At 42.2% G+C, this 24,075-nt stretch overlaps 1 protein-coding gene and 1 long non-coding RNA gene across 9 annotated transcripts in view; one reads left to right on the forward strand and one right to left on the reverse strand.

Annotated features, from left to right (window-relative positions):
• LOC100025382 (zinc finger protein OZF-like) overlaps positions 1-14,120 on the reverse strand; it is a 28,385-nt gene extending 14,265 nt beyond the window's left edge. Inside the window, exons 1-4 of one of the 7 annotated variants that reach the window (XM_056814413.1) lie at positions 13,982-14,120; positions 9,952-10,179; positions 9,119-9,192; positions 7,429-7,537 (exon numbers count right to left, since the gene is read on the reverse strand). In XM_056814413.1, coding sequence (XP_056670391.1) covers positions 7,429-7,537; positions 9,119-9,192; positions 9,952-10,030 — 262 coding nt within the window. In that variant the 5' untranslated portion in view covers positions 10,031-10,179; positions 13,982-14,120. Of the gene's footprint in view, positions 1-7,428; positions 7,556-9,118; positions 9,193-9,906; positions 10,180-10,937 lie in introns of all 7 variants that reach the window. The other 6 variants (XM_056814411.1, XM_056814408.1, XM_056814412.1 and 3 more) reach the window with 6 other exon arrangements.
• Positions 14,121-16,634: 2,514 nt separating this feature from the next.
• LOC103105398 (uncharacterized) lies at positions 16,635-23,781 on the forward strand. 2 transcript variants are annotated; one of them, XR_463652.2, is made up of 2 exons: positions 16,635-17,006; positions 21,579-23,781. It is a non-coding gene; the product is annotated as an uncharacterized LOC103105398 (long non-coding RNA). The 2 variants fall into 2 exon arrangements; XR_008915898.1 differs by having other exon boundaries at positions 16,849-17,006; positions 18,316-23,781.
• The last annotated feature ends 294 nt before the right edge of the window (positions 23,782-24,075 follow it).

The raw sequence follows: 24,075 nt of genomic DNA on the forward strand, positions 1-24,075 counted from the left end.
CAGTTTTGATTTCTTTGGCTGAAAACAACCTATTCATGTCCCTTCCCCATTATCAATTGGAGAGTGGCTTTATTTTTTGTACAACTGATTTAGCACTTTATAAATTTAAGTGATTAGACCTTTGTCAGAGGTTTTTGTTATGAAGATTATTTCCCAATTTGTTGCTTCCCTTCTAATTTTGGTTGCATTGGTTTTGGTTTTACAAAACCTTTTTAATTAGATGTAATCAAAATTATTTATTTTATATTTTGTGACTCTTTCTATGTCTTGCTTGGTTTTAAAGTCTTTCCCTTCCCAAAGGTCTGACATGTATACTATTCTGTGTTCACCTAATTTACATATAGTTTCCTTCTTTATGTTCAAGTAATTCTCCCATTCTGAGTTTTTCTTGGCATAGGGTGTGAGCTGTTGATTCAAACATATTCTCTCCCATACCGTATTCTAGTTTTCATCAAATACTGCGTTTCTGTCCCAGAAGCTGGAGTCTTTAGGTTTGTCATAGACTGTCTTGCTGAGGTCTTACCCCTCACTTACCCCAAGTCTATTCCATTGTTCCTCCTTTCTGTCCCTTTCCCAGTACCAAATTGTTTTGATGACTACTGCTTCATAATATAGTTTGAAATCTGGGATTGCAAGGCCACCTTCTTTTGTATTTTTTTCATTATATCCCTTGATATCCTTGATCCTTTGTTCTTCCAAATGAACTTTGTTGTGGTATTTTCTAAATCAGTAAAAAAAAGTTTTGGAAGTTCAATGGGTATGGATGGCACTAAATAGATAAGTTTGGGTAGGATGGTCATTTTTATTATATTGACTCATCCTACGCATGAACAGTTAATGTTTTTCCAATTGCTCAGGTCTAGTTTTAGTTGTGTGGAGAGTGTTTTGTAGTTGTGTTCATATAGTTCCCGTGTTTGTCTCGGGAGATAGATTCCTAAGTATTTTATTTTGTCTAAGGTGATTTTGAATGGTATTTCTCTTTCTAGTTTTTGTAACTGAGCTGTGTTGGAAATATATAGAAATGCTGATGACTTCTGTGGGTTTATTTTGTATCCTGCAACTTTGCTAAAGTTGTTGATTATTTTGACAAGCTTCTTTTTTGTTGATTCTCTTGGATTCTTCAAGTAGACCATCATATCATTCGCAAAGAGGAATAACTTGGTCTCCTCCTTGCCTATTTTAATGCCTTCAATTTCTTTTTCTTCTCAAATTGCTACTACTAGTGTTTCTAGTACAATGTTAAAGTATAGATAGAAGCCTTAAATAGAAGAGCAGATCACACTGAAAAGGAAAACCAATCCTTAAATACCAGAATTAAGCAATGGAAGATAATGATCTTGCAAAACAGCAAGAATTAATAAAGCAAAGTCAAAAAATTAATGAATTAGGAGAAAACAAAATATCTCACTGACAAGTTGACAGACCAGGAAAACAGAGGAAGGAGAGACAATTTGAGAATCATTGCTCCACCTGAAAAACCAGAGATTAACTAAAATCCTTGATGCCATACTACAAGAAATCATGGAGGAGAATTACCCTGATGTTCTCAAGCAAGGGAGTAAAATAGAAATCGGAAAGTTCATAGAACACCCTCTATACTAAATCCCTAAAAGACAACCCCCAGGAATGTAATTGCCAAATTCAAGAGCTTCCAAGCTAAGGAGAAAATCTTACAAGAAGCTAGGAAAAAAAACTTCAGATACAGAGGAGCTCCAATAAGGATTATAGAAGGCCTAGCAGTGGCTACGCTACAAAATCGCAAAGCCTGGAACACGATATTCAGAAAGGCAAGACAACTGGGTTTTCAACCAAGAATCAGCTACCCATCAAAACTGACTTAATACTTCCAGGGGATAGTATGGGCATTAGACAAAATAGAAGATTTCCCAGTATTTGTAAAGAAAAGACCAGAACTCAGTGGAAAGTTTGACATCCAAACACAAAGAGCAAGAGAAATATGAAAAGGCAACATGAAAGAAAGGGAAAAGGAGAAAAGTGATTTCCCCCCCTTTTATTCAAACTCTCTTCTATAAGACCCACAATTAGATCAAATTATATATACTAACATATGGGGGAAATGTTATCTGTAACTTTCCAAAATTGTATGCATTAATACAGTAATCAGAAGAAGCACTCATAGGGAAAGATTCCGGCACTAACATGATTTGGAGGGGGGAAAAACAAAAAGAAATAAAAAGGGAGTGGGAATCAATGATGGTATTAAGATATAAAAATAAATTAAACAGAACAATCTTTGTCAGACAAAGATACATATGGGAAGGTGTAAACCTCAAAATTTCTTAGACTTATAAATGTTGGAAATTTCACCATTGGGAAATTTCATACTTGGAAAATTTCTTAGTGATAGTCTATTGGAATGTGAACCCAATTGACAAGGGAGGTTCCTCCTCCTCCCTTCTTAAGATTACTTTAGGACAGAAACCTTTTGCTGAACAATGGAAAGGGCTTTGACCTATGCTTAAGCATAGAACAGGAATTTCTTTGAGTCATGATTGATTTTAGAATTGATACAATAGAGATACTTGGAATGACAGAACCAGGTCTTGGAAAATAAAATTTCCACCCCACTCAGTCTAAAACTTTTGAGTAATTCATACTTGAGTGGACTAATCTTATCCTTTGCAAGTTGCCTTGACTGATTTGATCTTCATAGGTACTTAGCACCCCTTTGTATTAGATCTAAAAATAGACCTAGCTTAAGGGTTCTTACTTCACTTTAAGTGTGGGTTGGGGACTTTTCATTGTTCAATCAGGAGTTTACAACTATATCTTCCCCTAAAGTATGGCTAAGTATGGGAGGAGTAATGTTAGAGTTCCCACCTACATTCCTGAACAAAGTCCCTTCATTGTTTTAAAATGGGGAATGGTCCTAACCAAATGTTCTAAGGTAGAGTCTGGGAATTTTTAAGATTCACAAGTCTGAGAAATTTTAAGATTCACAGCCTCAATTGTGAAAGAAGGAGGGAGTTGCAATCATGATATCTGAGAAAGCCAAAGCAAAAATACACCTGATTAAAAGGGATGGGGAAGGTAAATACATCCTGATTAAACGGGGTATAGACAATGAGGAAATATCACTAATCAACATGTATGCACCAAATGGTATAGCATCCAAATTTCTAATGGAGAAACTAGGAGAATTGAATTAGGAAATAGATAATAAAACTATACTAGTTTTATATAGTGGGAGATCTGAACCAACCACTATCAAATTTTGATAAATCAAATCAAAAAATAAATAAAAAAGAGGTAAAAGAGGTGAATGAAATCCTGACTGCACTTTCACTCAGGCCCTTACTGGTCAAGGTGCAGGAGGTAGATTCCTCCCCATTTCCAAGTGCCACTCAAAGCTCTCCCTCTGCTAGCATCACTCACTAATCTCTGCTCCTCTGAAGTTCATTCAATAGAAAACTACCATCCAGACTAAGGTTTGGCAGCTCTTTCTCTATTGACTTCTGGGCCCTTCATCTCCTTCCTCCATGAGTTCAGTGCCTGCCTGGCTCAGTCTCTCTCTCCTGCCCATTCAAGAACACACAAACAAGGTCAGAGCCTTAACCTTGATGTCATCCACAAATGCACCACTTCCCTGCTCGGGAACCCTAACATCCCCTTTTCTCTCTGGGATCTCCACCTGTCCTTGCCATGACTTCCATTCCCCCATCCCTCAGTTCCCTCCCAGGCCATCCTCCTTGCACTAACTCACTCTCTACCCTTCCCCATGTTGATCCCAGGGAACAGTCTGACTTTCCATCATCCTCTTCTCTCCAGCCCATTGGATCCTAATGCTGGAGCCAATCTCATGCTGCCAAGCCTCAGCCTTGGTTATCTCCCTTCCAGTGCCCTCACTCCTCCTACCCTGCAGCTGAACAAAGCTGAAGAAAAATCGTAAGACTGTGCTGACTGGATGCACCACAAATTGACGTTACATTCAGAGTATACTGAGCCTTGGGTATACTCAGGCAAACCTCTTTTATTTTTAAACCCTTACCTTGTCTTAGATTCAATACTGTGTATTGGTTTCAAGGCAAAAGAGCCATAAGGGCTAGGTAATGAGGGTTAAGTGACTTGTACAGGGTCACCAAGCCAGGAAGTATCTAAAGCCAGATTTGAACATAAGACCACCTGTCTCTAAATCCAGGCTCTCAATCCATTAAGCCACCCAGCTATTCCCCACCATCCCCCAAGCCTCTTATACCCCCCTCAGTGACTCACAATCCCACTCACCAAAGGAGATTATACAAATTCTTTTCTCCCTGAGCTCAGAACACTGTTATACAAACTAGGCTGGTCCCCCAGAGCTCCCCGTCTTCTTTCGAATCACTCAGATGCCTTCTAACAACTTCTTGTAAAAATGGAGATTTGAACTCTGGACTCCATTCCCCAGAAGTCCTTGCTCACTTCCCAAAATGCCTTGTAACCTCACCAGGGCCAAGGGCTAGATGGGGTATTTAACCTGGTTGTAAAGACTACTGGGCCTTTTTTCTACTTCCGCTTCGGAGCAGACGCGTCTCTTATGAGGTGAGTGAAATTGAACTGGGCCTCTCGTCCCACCTTTCTTACTTGTATGTTCTTTATATTTTGATCGTCAATAAACCTCTAAAAATATAATACTCCTTGCAGAGAGAAACTAATTTCTACCTGTATCAGTTCCCCCTAAATTTTAATGTTTACAATCTCTCCCTCTCTCAATCCATTAAGACACTCAGAGAGCTCACCTTGCCCCCAGTCTATTCCACTGATCCTCCTTTCTGTCTCTTAGCCAGTACCAAATTGTTTTGATGACTGCTGCTTTATAATATAATCTGAGATCTGGGACTGCAAGACCCCCTTCCTTTGTATTTTTTTCATTATTTCCCTGGATATCCTTGATCTTTTGTTCTTCCAAATGAACTTTGTTATGGTTTTTTCTAAATCAGTAAAAAAAAATTCTGAAGTTCCATGGGTATGGCACTAAATAGATAGATGAGTTTGGGTAGGATGGTCATTTTTATTATATTGGCTCGTCCTACCCATGAGCAGTTAATGTTCTTCCAATTGTTCAAGTCTAGTTTTAGTTGTGTGGAAAGTGTTTTGTAGTTCTGTTCATATAGATCCTGTGTTTGTCTCGGGAGATAGATTCCTAAGTATTTTATTTTGTCTAAGGTAATTTTGAATGGGATTTCTCTTTCTAGTTCTTGCTGCTGAGCTGTGTTGGAATTATATAGAAATGCTGATGACTCATGTGGGTTTATTTTGTATCCTGCAACTTTGCTAAAGTTGTTGATTATTTCGATTAGCTTTTTGGTTGAATCTCTAGGATTCTTTAAGTAGACCATCATGTCATCTGCAAAGACCGATAATTTGGTCTCCTCCTTGCCTATTTTAATGCCTTCAATTTCTTTTTCTTCTCTAATTGCTACTGCTAGTGTTTCTAATACAATGTCAAATAATAGAGGTGATAATGGGCATCCTTGTTTCACTCCTGATCTTAATGGGAATGGATTTAGTTTATCCCCATTGCAGATGATATTAGTTGATGGTTTTAGATATATACTGTTTATTATTTTTAGGAATGACCCTTCTATTCCTATGCTTTCTAGTGTTTTTAGTAGGAATGGGTGTTGTATTTTATCAAATGCTTTTTCTGCATCTATTGAGATAATCATGTGGTTCTTGTTGGTTTGCTTGTTGATGTGGTCAATTATGTGGATAGTTTTCCTAATATTGAACCAGCCCTGCATCCCTGGTATAAATCCTACTTGATCATGGTGGATGACGCTTCTAATCACTTGCTGGAGTCTTTTTGCTAGTATCCTATTTAAGATTTTTGCATCTATATTCATTAGGGAGATAGGTCTATAATTTTCTTTCTCTGTTTTTGGCCTGTTTCCCTGGATATCCTTGGATCTGGGACGGCAAGGTGTGCACCCTCACACCTCAAGCCTCTTATACACACCTCAGTGACTCACAATCCCACTCACCACAGGAGATTATACAAATTCTTTTCTGCCTGAGCTCAGAACATTGCTAAACAAACTAGGCTGTACCCCCAGGGCTCCCCCTCTTCTCCCCTCACATCACTCAGATGCCTTCTAACAACATCTCTCCCTTCACCTCTGTCTCATATAACGAGGGGGCCGTTCTCCTGAACAAGGCTGACTGCTCCATGTGCACAAGAGATTCCATTAAGTCCTTGGTTCTGCTGCTGACTGTCCACTTATCTTCAGTCATTCCCTCTCTGCTACTCCACTGTCTACATTGCCACATCTCCCCTATTTGTGAAGAACCACCAGTCTCTGCTGCTGCTGTCCCCTCCCTCACCTCTTCTGTGGCTAAACTCCTTGAAGAGCCCACCTTGAACAGATGCCTCCAACTCCTTCCCTTTCACTCTCTCCTTAACCCACTACAGGCTGGATTCCAAACTCATCATTCAATGGGAAGTGCTCTCTCTAAACTCACTGATAATGTCTCAATGGCCAATTCCAATGGATTTTTTTGAACATCTTCTTTAACCTCAACAGCCTTTGACACTGTCAATCACCCTCTCTTTCTTCCCTTTCTCTTCTCTAAGTGCCTCTCTACTCAGTGACTCTCCTCTATCCTGATTCTCCTCTTACCAAGATGATGACTCCTTCTCAGTAACCAGAGGTTCCAGAGAAGAGTAAGCACATCAGAGGAAAGGAGCCAGAGGAGCTCAATTCATACAAAGCAAAGACCTCTTTCCCAGAAACACAGAACAGAAACATTTTGCCTACTGGCCATAAAAGATTTGGGATTCTTGGAAAAGAATTTCCCTCTCCATTGTGTTGTCTTTTATTAAAATGGCATAACTCAGTGATCTGGAGGTCAAACACCACTGAGTAATTCAGGTATACACAAGACCTCAGAGAAAGGAAGTTAAGGAACCAACAAGACAGGAAATTTATTCCATATGCATTTCCACCCCTGGGACGCCCAGGCAAATTAAGAAATTATGATGAGTTCCTGAGATGTGATGTGTGAGAGCTAGTGGTGGAGAAAACAGCTTATAAATGGAAGATCAAGGGGTCTTTGGAGTCTTCTGGCTGGAGCGTGGAACCGGGAGGAACTCTTGTCATTGCTCAGCTTCAATACTTCATGGTCACCAATAGAATAGAAAGCTAAGTAACTTTCTACCTCTTTCCTACCTTTCCCTCTCGTTACTACTACTACTACTACTACTACTACTACTACTACTACTACTACTACGATTTTAATAAAATTATAAAGCTACTAGCAGTCTCATAATTTAATTTTAATTATTACAGGATTCTCCCTATAGGATGTGTGGCCTTAAGTGTTCTTATCTAATGAGACCACATTTATTTAGACTTTTCTTAGCCTACAGCAAATGAGCTTGCAAAAATTCCAAAATATTCACACTGATTCACAGGGGCTGGTTCTGCTTACCTATGGAGACCAGGTTCTCATAGTTCTCCAACATCACATTCCTGTGCAGGGCCCTCTGGGCAGGATCCAGGTGTCTCCACTCTTCCCAGGTGAACTCCACAGCCACATCCTTGAATGTCAAAGATTCCTGAATGGAACACATTCCTGCTTAATCAGGACAACTCCTCTAAAAATATTTCTTCATTATCCACATGCTCTCTGCCTCACTTAATACTGAACTCAGGAGCTAGTGTACAAGTTCCTGAGTTTTTTTCCAACAATGAACCCCCAAAGTATCATGTCATTTCAGTCTGTATAGAAAAGCCAAATATCAGTTTGGTAAGATAGGTTTTTTTTGAGCAGTATAGCCTCCAAAAGACTGCATTCCATCCTTATCTATCCTTCCAACATGAGAGGTTTAAAGGAAAAGTGGGTTTAAGTGTTTAAACCTAAGACCAAGATATGATCTAGGCATGTTTTGTATTTACTATACAGCTAATGAATTCAACATTCCTCTTCAGGTTTTGTGTCTACGTTGTGATAAATTAATTATTGCCAAAATATGTAAGAATAACTGCTATAATGTAGACTCATAGGACTTAAGGAATCCTTAGAGAGGGCAAATGAGCAAAAAAGATAGATTGAGGGTATGGAAATTTGTTTCTGGATTACTGGTGAGTAGAATTTCTCTGAGCTGAAACAGGTGAGACTTGTCTTTTAAGGAAAAAGAAGGCTTCTGGGATTTAATGGTGACAAAGTACACAAAGGACAGAGCATGTCCTGGTATGGTTACGGAGGCATATTCTGGGCTCACATAGGAATATACCTTTTTTGACCATAATACTGTCTAGCTATGGTCCTTCACCAGCAATATCAAACTCTGACTCCCACTGAATCCCCTTATGAGGATACAGTTGCATGAAGAAGATTCCTCATGTACAGTAGAAGAAGTGGGGAATGAAGGAGGTCAGAACAACCTCCCTCTGGGGGCCAGGGGTAAACTCTTGCCCAAATCAGCATAACCGTTCCAGCAGCTAAGCAGAGAGTCCCTGTATTGTGAACCCCTCAGCTAGATGCAAATGCCAAATCTCGACATCCTATTGTTCAACATTTCATGCTAGCCCCCTATAGTATTAATGGTGTTCCCCTAGCCAAGCCAGTGCAGCTTCTTCTTTGGGGCAGCCCTAATGTGTTAGATTTATTAAAGGTGATCCTTTGCTTGCTTGCACTGTCTCTGTTTCTCCATTCCTGGGGGATTTTCCCAGACCCTACACGCCAAATGGGAATCTGAGAACTAAGCATGAAATTTCATCATGGCAACTCCTCATAGCATCAAAGGATAATTTCTGTTTCTCCAGCATTTTCTTTCTCCTTGTTCTCATCTCCATTTTTTTTAAACTCTTACCTTCCGTCTTGGAGTCAATACTGTGTATTGGCTCCAAGGCAGAAGAGTGGTAAGGGCAAGGCAATGGGGGTTAAGTGACTTGTCCAGGGTCACACGGCTGGGAAGGGTCTGAGGAGACATTTGAACCTAGGACCTCCCATCTCTAGGCCTGCCTCTCCATCCACTGAGCTACTCAATCTACTGAGGCTTGGGTCCCAACATGAATTTGAGTGAGCACAATTTGAGTGAAGACAGGAAAGAAATGTTAGAAAACAGAGGCTAAGGGAGGAGACAAGACAAAGGAGAAAGAGAATAACAGGAACTTACCTGAAACCTGGCAGCCAGGACTCCAGATGTCCCTCCTTCCTTCTCTATGTTATTGACTTGGGGAAGAGCTATATCTGGAGAAAGAGAGCAGGATAAGGAGACGTCCTTGGCTGGGCCAATCTTGCTTTGTGGCTCCTAGACAAAGCTCTCACAAGTACCCTCACTCCCTAAACCCATCTGCATTGTCAATCCACCTTGACAGATCACTCCTCTACCAAATTCTCTAACCCTGGATGATCTCTCAATTCCTGCTGGAGAAAGCCATGACCATGTGTTTTGTCTAGGGTTCAATGGCCCTCACCACTGCCCCTAGTAAGCCTTTCTTTCACCTTTTCTGGCACCTGCTCCAGCTAAGGATCTTGGAATGCCCCCATTTTCAATTAGGGCTACGTGTGGGTGAGTGAAAAAGGCTGGCTCTATTCCCTGGCTTTCCCCGAGGGAATTACTAGCCTCTGGAGAGGCCCCTCACCTGGGAGGAGGCCTCTGGGCTAAAACCTTTGTTAATTGACCCTCAGGCCCTCCAGCTGGGGTTTCTGGAGCCTTGCCATAGTAAAGCTAGGGCTTAAGCAATAGTAAAGCTGATTAATTTAATTTCTTACTCTACCCTCTTTCTCATTTCTCTACCTTCACTTTCCCTCTATTTTATGAATAAATTGCTAAAATTCATTGTGAATTGGTTAATTCCTGACAACCATACTCTCTGATGAATTTAGTCCAACCCTTTTATTTTTAGCCTTTACATTCTGGCCAATACACTCCCCAGAGGGAAGGGATAAAAGTTCTCTCACACTGGGAAGATTCCATTCCCACACTGATGCTCCTGGAATTCTCACCCTTCTCCTGATGTGTCAGGGCCACATCTCCCATGCTTGCACATCCTTTTTGTTTTCTCATTGCTCTGACATCACTCATGTCCTTTCGGCCCAGCTGGGAGAAAGACTGGCTTCACTACTGCTCTGGAGGTGGATGAAAGGTTGCAGAGCAGGGATACTCTCCTGGGTTGTACTCCCTTCCTTGGGGGGATATCCTACACCACCTTCTCCTTCCAGTAAAGCTGAGGCCTGTAAAGAGATAATCATGTTACTTTGGGTTCTGGGGACCAGATTCTTGATCCCACCTGGGAACTGACCCTCTCTCTGAGTTCTGGGCTCCTGAGGACTCTGCTAGGAGCCACTGAGGCCAGTTAAAGGATGAAGATAGCAGGAGGGCCTTGAAATCAGAATCACAGTATTAGAAATCAGTAGCTAGACATGCAACTGGGCAGGTCAGGAATTTCATTCATTTAAGAAACAAACCCACATCACGCACTGGGAAGGAATCAACGATTCGTGACTTTAAGGCAAGGATTAGCAATGTCAAAACAATTTTGATACCCTTACTCAATTGAATCAGTAATTACTCATTTCTGTGCAATTTAATGGGAATCAGTGATTATAATTAGTGAGTTAAGCTGAATAGGAGGAAATTTGAGGTCCTTTTCTTAGTTAACACTGTAGGAATAAGAGTTATGTGTAACAAGGGAATCACTTTAAAAGACTGATATATATTAATTTAAGGTCGCCAAGGAATCAGCTATGTATTTCCTAAATGAAAAACTCAAGTCAGCCGTCAGCCTTTTTTGGAGTTTAATTACAATAGGAGCAAGAAAGGAATTAGAGATAGAGAGAGAGAAAAAGGGAGAGAAGGGAATAGGGCTTAAATACCCCTTCTGTTTAGGCTGGGCCAAAAGGCCCAAGCCCTTAGATAGCTGGGGCAAAGAAAAGAGATCAGTCCCTATTACTCATGTGTCCAAAATGAAGAAAGTCTCAGAGGCCCCCACCTTCAGCTTCCTTCAGAGCAAGCCTTCTCAGAGTCCCTCGCAATCACCCCGACCAAAACTCCTCAACCACCACCAGTCTCCAGACCCTCCTATCTTTAAGGAAACCATCCAAGTTCCTCCTCCCAGTTCTCCCATCTACCAATCCCTGTTCATCAATTTCCCTGTGCCAATGGAGGCTCTAGCTTAACCCAGGACCGCCCAGAGGTTTCTGGCTTTTGCACATGTCTGTTGAAGGTTATATTTTCAAATGATTAAATCTTTACTCCTTTTCTACAGCCCTTTCTAAATCCTGTTAACTTGAGTATGGTAGAGATTGGAATAATTAAATTTTGATCTAGGCTGCAGCCCTTACTCAATCCTATTAGGACTGAATAGGGTGGAGATTTATTCCAAGTATCTCCATTGTATCAATTCTAAAATCAATCAAGACTCAAAGAAATTCCTGTTCTATGCTTAAGCATAGGTCAAAGTCCTTTCCATTGTTCAGCAAAGGGTTTCTGTCCTAAAGTAATCTTAAGAAGGGAAGAGAAAGAACCTCCCATGCCAATGGGGTTCCCATTCCAATAGACTATCAGTAAGAAATTTTCCAAGTATGAAATATCCCAATGGTGAAATTTCCAACATTTATAAGTCTAAGGAAATTTGAGGTTTACATATGGAAGTTAGTAGTAATGAACCCACAAAAGACTTGGTGATAGTCTTCAGGTATCAAAAGATTTTATTAATTGTATTGGATCTATTAAAGAGATTCATAGTTAGTAGTTAGTTCTGTATTTGGGATTTATCTCAGGTTGTGAAGCTCTATTAACACAAAACCAATTACAAAGTGTAAGGATAATTTTAGGGTTCTGACCTAAAGTAAATTAATTTGGTTGCCAAGGAATATCTGAAATAAAATACCCAAGTCAGTTTGGAAATTTATGGCGATTTAATCAATATAGAGGGAAGAAATTCAGCAGAAGAGAGAGGGAAAGGTATAGGATTTCTCCCGCCTGGCCTGTGCCAGGGGGAGTTCAAATTCCTCCACCACAAGGACTTTGAAGATTAAAGGCTTTCTCTAAGAGGATAGTGCTTGGAAGGTAAAGGAGAAAGCAATCAGCCTAAACTCCAAGAGAGCTCAGAGAAGAGCCTCACCTGAACTAGATTACTAGGTTTCCTCCAGTATGGTATCAAGAGAAACTCACCACTAAACAGGAAAATAGCTCCCGCCACTATATATAAAGGCTGGTCATCCTGTATCTGGAGAGGAAGAAGGGAGGTTTGAGTCCAACTGGGAAGGGCTTTAGCTGCTAACACTTGAGCTGATTTTTGCTTCCTGGAGGGAGCAGGGAATCAGTGGACTTTCTGGAGTGGGAGAGTGCCATAAAGCCCTTGGCTGGTTGTGTGCCTCAGAGGTGGTAAAGTCTTGGGAAAAGGAGGCCCATCAGCATCCTGAAGCACAGGAGTGAGGGGTTGGGAGTGTGGGGAAAGGAGGAGACAGAAGCGAGACCTGCCCAGTGCATGGAGGTGAAGGGGAAAGAGATGGAGGTACCACCCAGCATTCCGAAGCTGACCACCTGGCTGTCTGAGGTTCAGAAGAGGATTTAATAAAGAGGTTCTGAGATTGAGAGGCAAAGGGGTCCTCTGAGGTATCTAGTGCCAGCCCCTGATTTTACAGATCAGGAAACTGAGTCCCAGGATATGAACCCACAATTTCCACCTCCAGAGTCAGGGCTCCATTCTCTGACCCATGGAGTGGCACAGGATGGAGCTGAGCAGTGCAAACGGTGGAACCATCAGCCTGGAGAGCCTGAAGACAGACTGAGATTTACCCAGAGGGACTGAAAAGATAGAGGAAGGAGATGCCAGGTCCCAGCCACTGAGGGGGCAGGAGGGGATGATGGTCCAGCAGAGGAGGCTAAGAAGAGGCAGGTGGCCACAAAGCCACCCAAGGAGAGACAGTGATCAAGGGTGCCCATGTGGGCGACAGTGCCAATAGGGCAGACCAGTCATTGGGAAGGGCTGGGAAAAGTGCCAGGACAGGTGGTAACTAGAGAGGGAAGAGAGAAAGGGAGAAGGGAAGAAGAGAAGGAGGGAGGGAGAGGAAGGAAGGCCATGTGGGATGCAGGAGGCAAGGAAAGGAGAGGACAGTCTGGTATTCTATCACTGTGACCATCAGTGGATAGAGGGAGGGCGGCAGGGCTGGTGGAGGCTTGGACTGACCAGACAGATGTGTGAGGGCACCAGGAGTAGGGGAAAGTGGAAGCTCTGAGATGGGGCACAAGTGTGGGCAGGGTGGCAGGGGAGACAGAGGGAAGGAGAACACCCACTCCTTCTGCACAGGGTACTGAGTGCAGGGTCAGGTGTTAGGGAGATCTGAGTTCAAATCCGGCCTTAGATATTTACTGGCTTCTGTGACCCTGGGCAAATTACTTAACTCTACTTGCCTCAGTTTCCCCTTTATGTGGAGAAAGAAATGGCCAGCTGCTCCATTATCTTTGCAAGAAAACTCTAAACAGGGTCATGAAGAGTGAAAAGAGACAGAAAAACCACTGAACAAGAGAAAGCTCCACTTCCCAGGGCTATGGAGGAAGCACTTACTACAGTGCCTAAACACAGAAGGGAAAGAGAGGGTTGGAAGGAAGTGAGAGGGTCCTGGGTGGGGAGAGGTCACGCCGCCACACTAACAGGGAAGGGAGAGGTCACGGGACAGGCCGGTCCTACGTCGGGTCTTCAGGGGAGCCTGGAAGGGGTTCCGTAGAGCAAGGACAGACAAAGGCACAGGGAGCAAAGATGAGGGTGGGGGAGGGGCGGGAGGAAACAGTTCTTCCAGGGAAGGAGGGGAGGTCTGCCCCTCGTGGAAAGGTGAGCACAACACCCTTCGCACGCGTCTGCACCCGCGGAGGTCCCCCCACTCAAGCACACAGAACACAGTCCACACCCACCCACGTGTTTCCCTTCGCTCTCCCCTCCCCAACCCGCCTTCCCACTCTCACCCCGGAATTAATAGTGAAGAAGGGGAGAGGGAAGCCAACTGGGTTGCGCGTGCGCACTGCGATTCTCACCCCACGAATGACAGGCCGGTGGGCAATCCTGCCCACCCTCTCCCACGGACTCTGCAAGCTTCCCTAGCACGGAGGAGTCCGAGCCCAGAGCTGGAATACGCATGTGCACTCCTCCCGGAATCTCGCTCACGTGACTCTGCGAGCTTCCGTAGTAGGGCAGGGCCACAGCAGGCTAGAAGGACAGCCAGATGAAGCACTCCCATAATGCACCGGCCCTGTGACCGGTCTTCAGCGGGCATTCTGGGAAACAGAATCTGTGTCCCGCCTCCATTTCCACGCCCACCCTCAGCCCCTTCTAACACCGCGGTCCCTTTCCCCTCTCTTACTCCCCTTCCTTCTTGGCGGGGAAACGAAGGTTTGGTCCTGTCCGATTTATCTCTAGCTTAGATTCTCTGGCTTTGATTAAGAAGGTTAAGGAGCGATGTAACTGACTGGCCAAATCAAGATCCTGTCCGGCCTCAGGCCTCAGTTTCCTCCTCTGTAAAAAGGGCAGGTTCGGCTTGGTGACCACAAGCATCCCTGAGCCTTCAGGCTGGTGCCCCACGTTCTTGCCTGAGAGTCTGAACGGGAAGGATTGAGTTACAGCCCCCGAGACCCTTGGATTGTTGCACCGCACCCGTGTCCCGGCCCGTCTTCAACCCTGCGGGTCCTCACCAGGTCTAAACCCTGTAGTCCCGGCTCCTGCCCGGTCTCTCTGACAGAGCGGCAGAGGCCCCCAACATCACGAGCACGAGGGGGTCCCACAGGCTCCCACGGAGAACGACCCTTCCCCGCAGGTCCCCTTGGACACAGGCATCCGGCCTCACTCCTGTTATCTGCTTTCACTGAAGATGGACACCGCGGACTCTGGTCCTGAAGCCCCGAGGACCTACTGTGCTGTGACAGAGGAAGGGTCCGAGGCCAGATTCGAGCCCAAGACCCCTCTCCCCCGCTCCAGGCCTGGAACTCCCCACTGAGACACCCAGCCGCCCCCGAAAAATAAATGTTAAAAAAAGAAATAAGAAATGGCCCTTCCAAAAAGCAAATCCTTTATAGTTCAGGTCAGTACAAAAAGGGTGTCGTCATTGGTCACGTGGCCTCAGATAATGCCACAAAAATGATCTGCTGGAAAGTGATCCGGAGGAAATGACATCCTGCTCCCAGGATTCAGCACCAAAGGGCTTAATATCCTGGTAGAGAGGATGGAAAGTGCAGACGGGATGAAAGGAAAGCCAGGGAGCACCCACGTGCCTGGTAACCTGGACAGAGCACCTCCCGGCTCAGGCTTGGAGGTCAAGGCTGGGCTGCCCTGAGCTCGCAATGGAGAAAGCCTGCCCTGCCGGAGCTCCAGGTTGGCAAGGATCCATGGGATTGGGGTGAAACTCTGCCCATGAGGGCATCCTGCAGTGGGGAGCTAATGGCGTTCTGAAATGACTGATTCTGCCCATTCGTGTCTGTAGATTTTCTCACTGCAGAGCTCAGCCTTTCTGGGGAAGAAACTCAGAAGCAAAGATCCACTGGTGATGGTGCCTGTGATGTACAGCAGAGAATCCACACTGGAGGGAAACCCTATGAATGTAATCAGTGTGGTAAAACATTCACCCGGAGGCCCAGGCTTACTGTGCACCAGAGTATCTCCATGGGGTGAAAACTTAGGAATGATATCGCTGAGGAAAAACTGTGAATCAGGTCTTTCTCTGACTCTGTCTCTGTGTCTCTGTCTGTCTCTCCCTCTGTCTCCCTCTCTCTGTCTCTCTTTGTCTCTGTGTCTCTCTCTGTCTCCCCACTCTATCTGTCTCCCTCTCTTTGTCTCTCTGTCTCTGCCTCCTTCTCTCTGTCTGTCTACCTCTCTCTCTGCCTGTCTCTCTTTTTAAACCCTTACCTTCTATCTGAGAATCACTACTAAGGGGGCACCTAGGTGGCTCAGGAGATAGAGAGCCAGGCCTGGACAGGAAAGGTCCTCAGATCCAATCTGACCTCAGACACTTCCTAACTGGGTGACCCTGGGCATATCACTAAACCCTCATTGCCTAGTCCTTACTGCTCTTCTGCCTTGGAACCATTAATTAGAATTTAGTACTGACTCTTTTTTTTTTTACCTAAATACTTACCATAGAAGCAATTCTAAGTATGAGTTCTAAGACAGAAGAGTAGTAAAGGTTGGCAATTAGGGCTAAGGGATTTGCCCAGAGTCACACTTACATCCTTCCTTAAACTTCTTTTTTTTTTTTAAACCCTTACCCTCTGTCTTGGAGTCAATACTTGTAGTTGAGGCAGAGCCTCCTCTCTCCTTTGTTTGTCTTTGCTTCAGACAAAGATGTGGATTAACCTTTACCCATCCTGGGACCAAGGATGGAACAGTAAACATGAAGGAAACAGGATAACATTTATGAAAAGCAAATTGTGATGAGGTGGGCACCTATCCCCTTGTTTGCCCCTTTTCCCCTTGTTTGGATTTGCATTAGATGAAGATGTGGATTAACCTTTGAACACCTGCCTATCCCTGGACCAAGGTTAGGGTTTCTGGAATGAAGAATCATAAATTCCTGTGGGTTTTGTCTAAGTAGTCTTTGCCTATAAAAGTTCTGTGTGAAGCAAATAAATTTGGCACTATTTCTCTCTTTCATATAGTGTCCGTTCTTTCTTTTGTTACTCTTCATTTTCGTTACCCCAGGTGGGATCACACAGGACTGGCCGACTCTGTGACGGAGTCTTACAAGCCTAGAGTCTTACAAATGGCCGCCCAGACAGGGACTTGCATTCGTAACCCCGATTCCTTTGCTGGTCATAGGATGACGAAGAGTTAACAGCTTCTGCCCTGAGACTGCAGCTCAGATGTGCAGAAGAATCGAACAGAGAGAGTGCAGTATTTGTGGGCCTCCTCTGTTCCCCAACTTTGTCTCTTGCTTTTTAGTTTAAACTGTCCCCTATTAGGGACCCCCTTCTCCCTGTTCTTTTCTTTTCTTGGAACCCTCCTTTCGGGTCTCTTTGGAGATGCTGTATGCTGGTCATGCAAAGTTTTGACGCTACGGAGATCCCCTTCGTGGTGAGTATACAAGATACTCTAAGGGTGAGAGGGAAATTATATTTTTTCTTTAGAATGGATCCTAAAACAGATTTTTTCCTTTCAAAGCATGCTTGTCACAATGTTGTGTGTTTGTTTTTTGTTGTCTTTGTCAAAGTTTCATCTCTATGTATTCTTGAATTGGACACTCACAAAAAGAAAGAATATAAAATGGGAGAGTTGCAAGATTGAACTTGTCTGTCAAAAATGCTCAACAGAGGACAAAAGCAAATACCTGTTCAATGATTTTTTCCTCTTTCTTCCTTTGGATGGGCCCCCAAAGGAGCGAAAAGGAGAAAAATTCAGAGCAGAAAAAGGGAGATTTTTACTCCACAATTAGAGGCTATTTTTCACTTAAGATTAATTCTATGGTTTGATGTATGCAATTTGGGAGGATTGTTAATGATTATAATATGATCTAAATATAATTTCGTGTAACTATTTGTCAGTTAAATGTAAAGTGTTAACCAGATTTTATTGAGTACCACAAAACTCCTGGTTAGAGGTTTGTTTTGTTAAATCTTGCTATGCATAATGGTTTCAGTGAATTTGAGAATTGTCTAAATGTGGCTGATAGCCAGACTGACACAGAGAGGGAATATTTTATTCTATAAGGACAAAAAATTGCACTGGCTATTTTATAGATGTAAAAGTCATCCAGAAAAAGTTGTTATGTTGTTGAAAAGAACTTATTCTAGAAATTAAATTTGGGATTTTTTCAAATCAGATTTATTTTAATGCATGTGCTGTCAGGAGTAGTAACAAGAAATCATATGACACACAAGAAGTTTTTTAAGTAATTAATCTGCTCATGGAATTCAATAATATTAATACTAAGAATTTGGTATTTTGTAAGAAAATTTCTAAATGATGTTGTTTTTGATCAAGGTTATATGAATTGTTTTTGAATGTGCAAAATGCATAGGAAGGAATTTGTAATCTAGAGATGAACATGTATGTATTCAGATACTAAATGCTGGAAATTAGTGATCCTGAGTGAATACAGAATGTGTATGCATTTGTATTATGATGAGAATTAAGTTTTCCACCTAAATAGGTAAGGGGTATATGATATGCAAACTGTATGTCCTTAACAAGACAAATTTGACCAGCCCTGAAATCAAGAGGGCTTGTCATGAAGATTGAATACAATTCCATATAGTGCCTTTCCTCTACTTACAATAATGGTAAAGAGGGGAAGCCAGGAGAAATAATGAAGTAGTTCCAATAAGAGAAAATAATCAAATTAAAGTAGATAAAGCAGATCTATCCCTTACTATGTTTTCTTTAGGAAACAGACCCAGCCCCCTCACCCTCAGGAGGTCAAACAGTTTTTGCAGGCTGCAAAAAAGACTCTAATTAGCCGAAGGATAAGAATTAGGAAGGTCAGGAAACAAAAAGGAACTTCAGGAATATCAAGGAGGTCCGGCTGGAATGCCAGGTAACATATAGCTAACTAGGGATGTGATTAAGTAACCGTGAAAGTAAGGAGCCCCTGAGGACAAACCTAAGGATCTCTGACCTCACATCACTATGTTTGTGATAAGGTTTGTTCGATTGTCAAATAAGAATCTTTATGTGAAGGGAAATAACTTTATATCTTATAACCTATCTATATAAGTTTATAATTGAATTTGGGGGTGTCTGAATTCGTTTTACGAAGTGCTCCACTGCAATAAGAGTAATGAATAGAGATACTAACTGATATTCTTAAATTCTAGTATGAATTAGATATAATTGTAATAATGTTGATGGAATTTAATCAGGAATATAGCAATATTTTAGGCTAAATAAAAACTAAACTGTAGGTTTTATTCTACTTTAGACAGGTTTTGAGGAATGCATGTAAATGCTTTGTACTTCAGTTTGGTTAAACACTGAAACATGGCTAAAGGACTTAATCAAAGTTATTTGGGAGTTGTGGAGTTTAAACTAAAATCCACGAGAGTAAATTATTATGAAAAAGGTTTGATAAATTCAATATTATAGTAAGCTCACTTGTTAAAGAAGGATGGGCCAAGGCTGTTAAGAAATAAATCTAAATTGAGCCAAGGAGCCTTACGATAAATTGCTCAGAAGCTATTAACCCCTTCCTTGCACACAGGAAGGAGAAAGAAGTTCCACACTAATACTTGTGAACTGAAATAGGGATCTCAAAGAGTTAACAACCACTGTGTGATAGAACTTAAGATAAGTGTATTTTAATTGTAGATTCAGAGGTTTTAAGATGCTCAAACAAGCAAACTTTGCCAGGCCTGGTCTGACCAAGTAGCTTGTTTGAAGCCGTGAATTTTAGTGCAAACATTCCATGTTGTAAAGATTAAAATTTAGGAATATGGGGAGACTGAGGCAGGTAGAAATTAGTTTCTCTCTGCAAGAAGTATATTTTTTAGAGGTTTATTAAAGGTTAAAGATTAAAGAATATACAAGTAAGAAACATGTGCCTAGGCCAGAGGCCTAGACAAAATAACCTCACATCACGCAAGAGACGCGCCTGCTCCAAAACGGAAGTCCAAAAGAGCCCCCCAAAACCTTTGCCACCAGCTTAAATCCTTCCTCAATCTCGGCCCACCTCAGAATTCCCATGAGATTACAAAGCATTTTGGGGAAGTGGAGCAAAGGCTTGTGGGGATTGTAGTCCTGTATTCGAGTCTATTTTTTACAGTGTCCAGAATGATAAGATTATTCAGCCAACAATATGTAGCTTCAGCCCTTCATTCTGTAAGACTACACTTTCCTGCTCTGTACATCATCCATTATATGGATGATATTCTTATTGCGGCTGAAGATGAATCCCAAATAAGCAAATGCTATCTATAGTCAATTGGAAATTACCTTGCAAAAATACCATTTAGTTATTGCTCAAGAAAAGATTCACAAAACAAGTCCCGTACTCTATCGAGGGGCTCAGTTATATGCAACATCCATTATGCCTCAAAAATATAATTAAGAAAGGACTGCTTTAATGATTATCAGAAATTGTTAGGTGATATCAATTGTGTCAGGCAATATTCATTTCTTACTACAACTGAATTACAACCTTTATTCAAAATACTGGAAGGGAGTTCTGACTCGAATTCCCCTGGAACTTTGACACCTGAGGCCTCTCTTGCTTTAGAGATAGTAGAAGATAGATTGAATCAGGCTCCACTTAACCATTATTAGCCTCAATTAGCCGTGGAAGTGACTATTTTTGCAACTTTAATGTTACCAACAGGTGCCTTAACTGAGAAACAGAGTCATTGAATGGTTACATCTAAAAAGCAAAACAGGAAAGGCTTTACAGAGTTATGACTGTCTGATGGCTCAATTAATATGGAAAGGCAGAGAACATGTGGTCTGAGGTTTAGGACGGTGTCCTCATGAAGTCCAGGTACCCATTGCTAAAGATATACTACAGAAATATTTAGTCTTTGCTATTAGCATACCCCATTGCTATTACCACCGACACTCCACAAGGTTTATTTTCTTTTTTGTCACAACATCCTATTGTTTTTCCTAATATTCTAAGAGATTGTCCGGTATCAGGACCTAATGTTTGTGTTGATGCAAATGCTAATTACAAGACAGGAGTATACAAGCAAGGCAGTTCACCTGTCATTTTTACACTCCTTTTTCTTCTACCCAACAAAATGAATTAACAGCTGTTTGACTAGCTTTTTGGTTATTTCAGGAGCCTTTCAACCTCATAATGGACTCTAAATATGTTTTTCAGTCTTTGCAGGGTATAGAACAAGCTGTCATCAGATCTACCCAAAGCAATGTGCAAATGTAAATTACAAACTGTCCTATGACAAAGGACACATCCAGTATATGTCATGCACATACACAGTCATACCAATCTGCCTGGACCTAGTTTTAAAGGAAATGACATCATAGATCAAGCTTTGATTGCTCCGTGTTATCTAACTGATATACAATTAGCTGAGGAATCACATCATAGATTTCACCAAAATAGTCCCGCTTTATGCCAAATGTTCCAAGTCACTAAAGATCAAGCCAGAAGTATTGTTAAAAAGTGTCCTAATTGTGTTCCAAACCACCCCCCAATGCATATTGCTGTGAATCCCAGAGGCTTAAATAGTACAGAGATATGGCAAATGGATGTGACCCATGAACCGTCCTTTGGGCCACTTAAATATATCCATGTCACTGCGGATACTTATTCAGGATTTTTATGGGCTTCCTGCTTGATGGGAGAAAGAACTTCTCATGTTGTTAATCACTGCTTAATGACTTTTGAGATGGCCGGTCCCCCCAGAACATTTAAAACAGATAATGGACCTGCTTATACTTCCAAACAATTTTTTCTTTTTTGCCACACTTGGGCTATTCACCTCACAGGTATCCCACACAATCCACAAGGACAAACCATTGTGGAGCACAGTAATCAGATCTTAAAAACATTTCTTTTAAAACAAAAAGGGGGAGACAGCATCCCACATGGATGATTGGCAATAGCTATATATACTATACATAATCTGATCTTTACTTCCAATAATATACCCAGAGCTGAAAAATTTTTCTCTGCATTTTCTTATGAATGAAATTCAGGCACCGCTCCTGTGCTCCCTGCCCCAGAACAAAAACTTGGCATGTGGAAAGATGATAATCAAACTTGGCAAGAGGCAAGGACTACCCGGTGGTCCTGCAAGGCCGAGGTTCGGTTTGCGTCTCCACAGGTAAAGACAGAGTATGGCTCCCTCCCCGCCGAGTTCGAGAAATGGACCATAAAGAGAAGGACAAGGAGAGGACGCAGGAAGCCTCGCAAGGAGACTCGACAACGTCTCCATAAGATACTGACTCTTCTGCTTCTATTCCAGACTTTAAGTGCAGCTACTGGAGTACAGAGATGGTCTTTGGGGAACAACCCCCTTGGGTAGAGTATGTCGGCATGGGACACGCTTTACCGGAAGTCATCTTATATACAAAAACTGACTGATATTCCTGGCATTTACCATTTTGAGAGACAAGCTAAGGACAACAATCAGGACAACAATTTGTTTGTGCCTTTCAATTGGACTGGACTAGTTGAGGCACCCCCAGTGGGCCTCGCACGAGACCATCCTGCATGCCTGCCCCTCAGATCTCTGCAGGTGCGTTATTATGGTCATTCTGACCTGTCAGACTCTTTCTGGATAGGACCTTATTGTGTAGATAAAAGGGAAAAATATGAAGATTATGGCCAACTGCAATATCTAGGTTGGCTGGGGGAATCTTGGGATAGTATTTGGGGACAAGAAAGACCTATTTGTCCATATGTGATGGGATATGAACAAAGAGACTCTGTTAATATGTTTCTGCCCTTGCTGTCATGTCGATCTAAAAGGGCATCATGTAGTCATTGGAAAAATATGATTTGGGTGTCTTGGCATAACGACACTAGGTATACTGGAAAGAAATTGGATTCTTATAAATTTCATGATTGTTTTATAGGATAAGCTCGCCTTTGTGGGTGACGCCCCCAGAGCTAATTGGTTACATTCTGCTAATTTCACACAGATTTTGACTGATTATGGAAAGATAGCCCTGGCATTGGAAAAAGTAAATATGTCTCATTATGTTAATGTTACTTATAACGGAAAAGTCCAAAAACCAGTAACTAGAAGTGTTACATTAGACATTCAAGGTAAACACTCAGGGGGATGGTATCACTCACCGGCAGAGAGAGCAATGGAAAAATTGTCTCAACTAATCAACCCTAGGAATAGAAGATGTATTTCTTGCTTGGTTTTAGGAATTGTAGCTCTTATAGCCGCCATAACAGCTACAACTGTCAGTAGTGTTTCTCTAGCACAAAATGTAGCTAATGTACAGACCCTGGAACATGATGCGGCATACTTACACGGGCTAGCACAGAATGTAACCCAGGTTTTGCACTTACAGCAAGATATTAATACAAGGGTTTTTTATGCTTTACAACAAATATCTAAAGATGTATCGTTATTAACCAATCAAGTAGAAATTTTAGCTATTAAGGGGAAATTAAGGTGTGATTATCGCTATTCAGCCTTTTGCCTCCTTCCTGTTAAAGCTAACACGTCTGATGCATTTGAAGAAATTAGAAATGATTTACAAGGTCTTTGGTTAAAAAGTAACATCTCAGAGGATATCCAACAACTGAACCATATCATTGATGAGATGGATAGCTCTTTAGCTGAGGACCTTCATCCTAAACAAATTGCTGATTCCTTATACAATTGGATTAAATCAGGCCAAAGTTGACTATCTCCTTTAGCTCAAATGAATATAACCATATTGACTTTCATACTGTTCATAGTTATCTTGGTGATCCTTCTTCCCTGTCTGTTCCAACTCCTTTTGTCCAGCTTGGGCAAAATTGGCTGGACTTTGGCCCTCCACAGATTACTGTGGCAAAACAAAAAGGGGGAATTGTAGTCGAGGCAGAGCCTCCTCTCTCCTTTGTTTGTCTTTGCTTCAGACAAAGATGTGGATTAACCTTTACCCATCCTGGGACCAAGGATGGAACAGTAAACATGAAGGAAGCAGGATAACATTTATGAAAAGCAAATTGTGATAAGGTGGGCGCCTATCCCCTTGTCTGCCCCTCTTCCCCTTGTTTGGATTTGCATTAGATGAAGATGTGGATTAACCTTTGAACACCTGCCTATCCCTGAACCAAGGTTAGGGTTTCTGGAATGAAGAATCATAAATTCCTGTGGGTTTTGTCTAAGTAGTCTTTGCCTATAAAAGTTCTGTGTGAAGCAAATAAATTTGGCACTATTTCTCTCTTTCATATAGTGTCCGTTCTTTCTTTTGTTACTCTTCATTTTCGTTACCCCAGGTGGGATCACACAGGACTGACCGACCCTGTGATGGAGTCTTACAAGCCTAGAGTCTTACAAATACTGTGTACTGGCTTCAAGGAAGAACAGTGTTATGGGCTAGGCAATGGGCGTTAAGAGACTTGCCCAGGGTCACACAGCTGGGAAGTATCTGAGACCAGAGTTGAACCCAAGACCTCCTGTCTTTAGGCCTGGCTCTCAATCCACTGAGCTACCCAGCTGCCCCCACCTCCTAAACCTTCTTA

Source organism: Monodelphis domestica, chromosome 2 (assembly GCF_027887165.1).
Source record: "Monodelphis domestica isolate mMonDom1 chromosome 2, mMonDom1.pri, whole genome shotgun sequence".
Taxonomy (NCBI): domain Eukaryota; kingdom Metazoa; phylum Chordata; class Mammalia; order Didelphimorphia; family Didelphidae; genus Monodelphis; species Monodelphis domestica.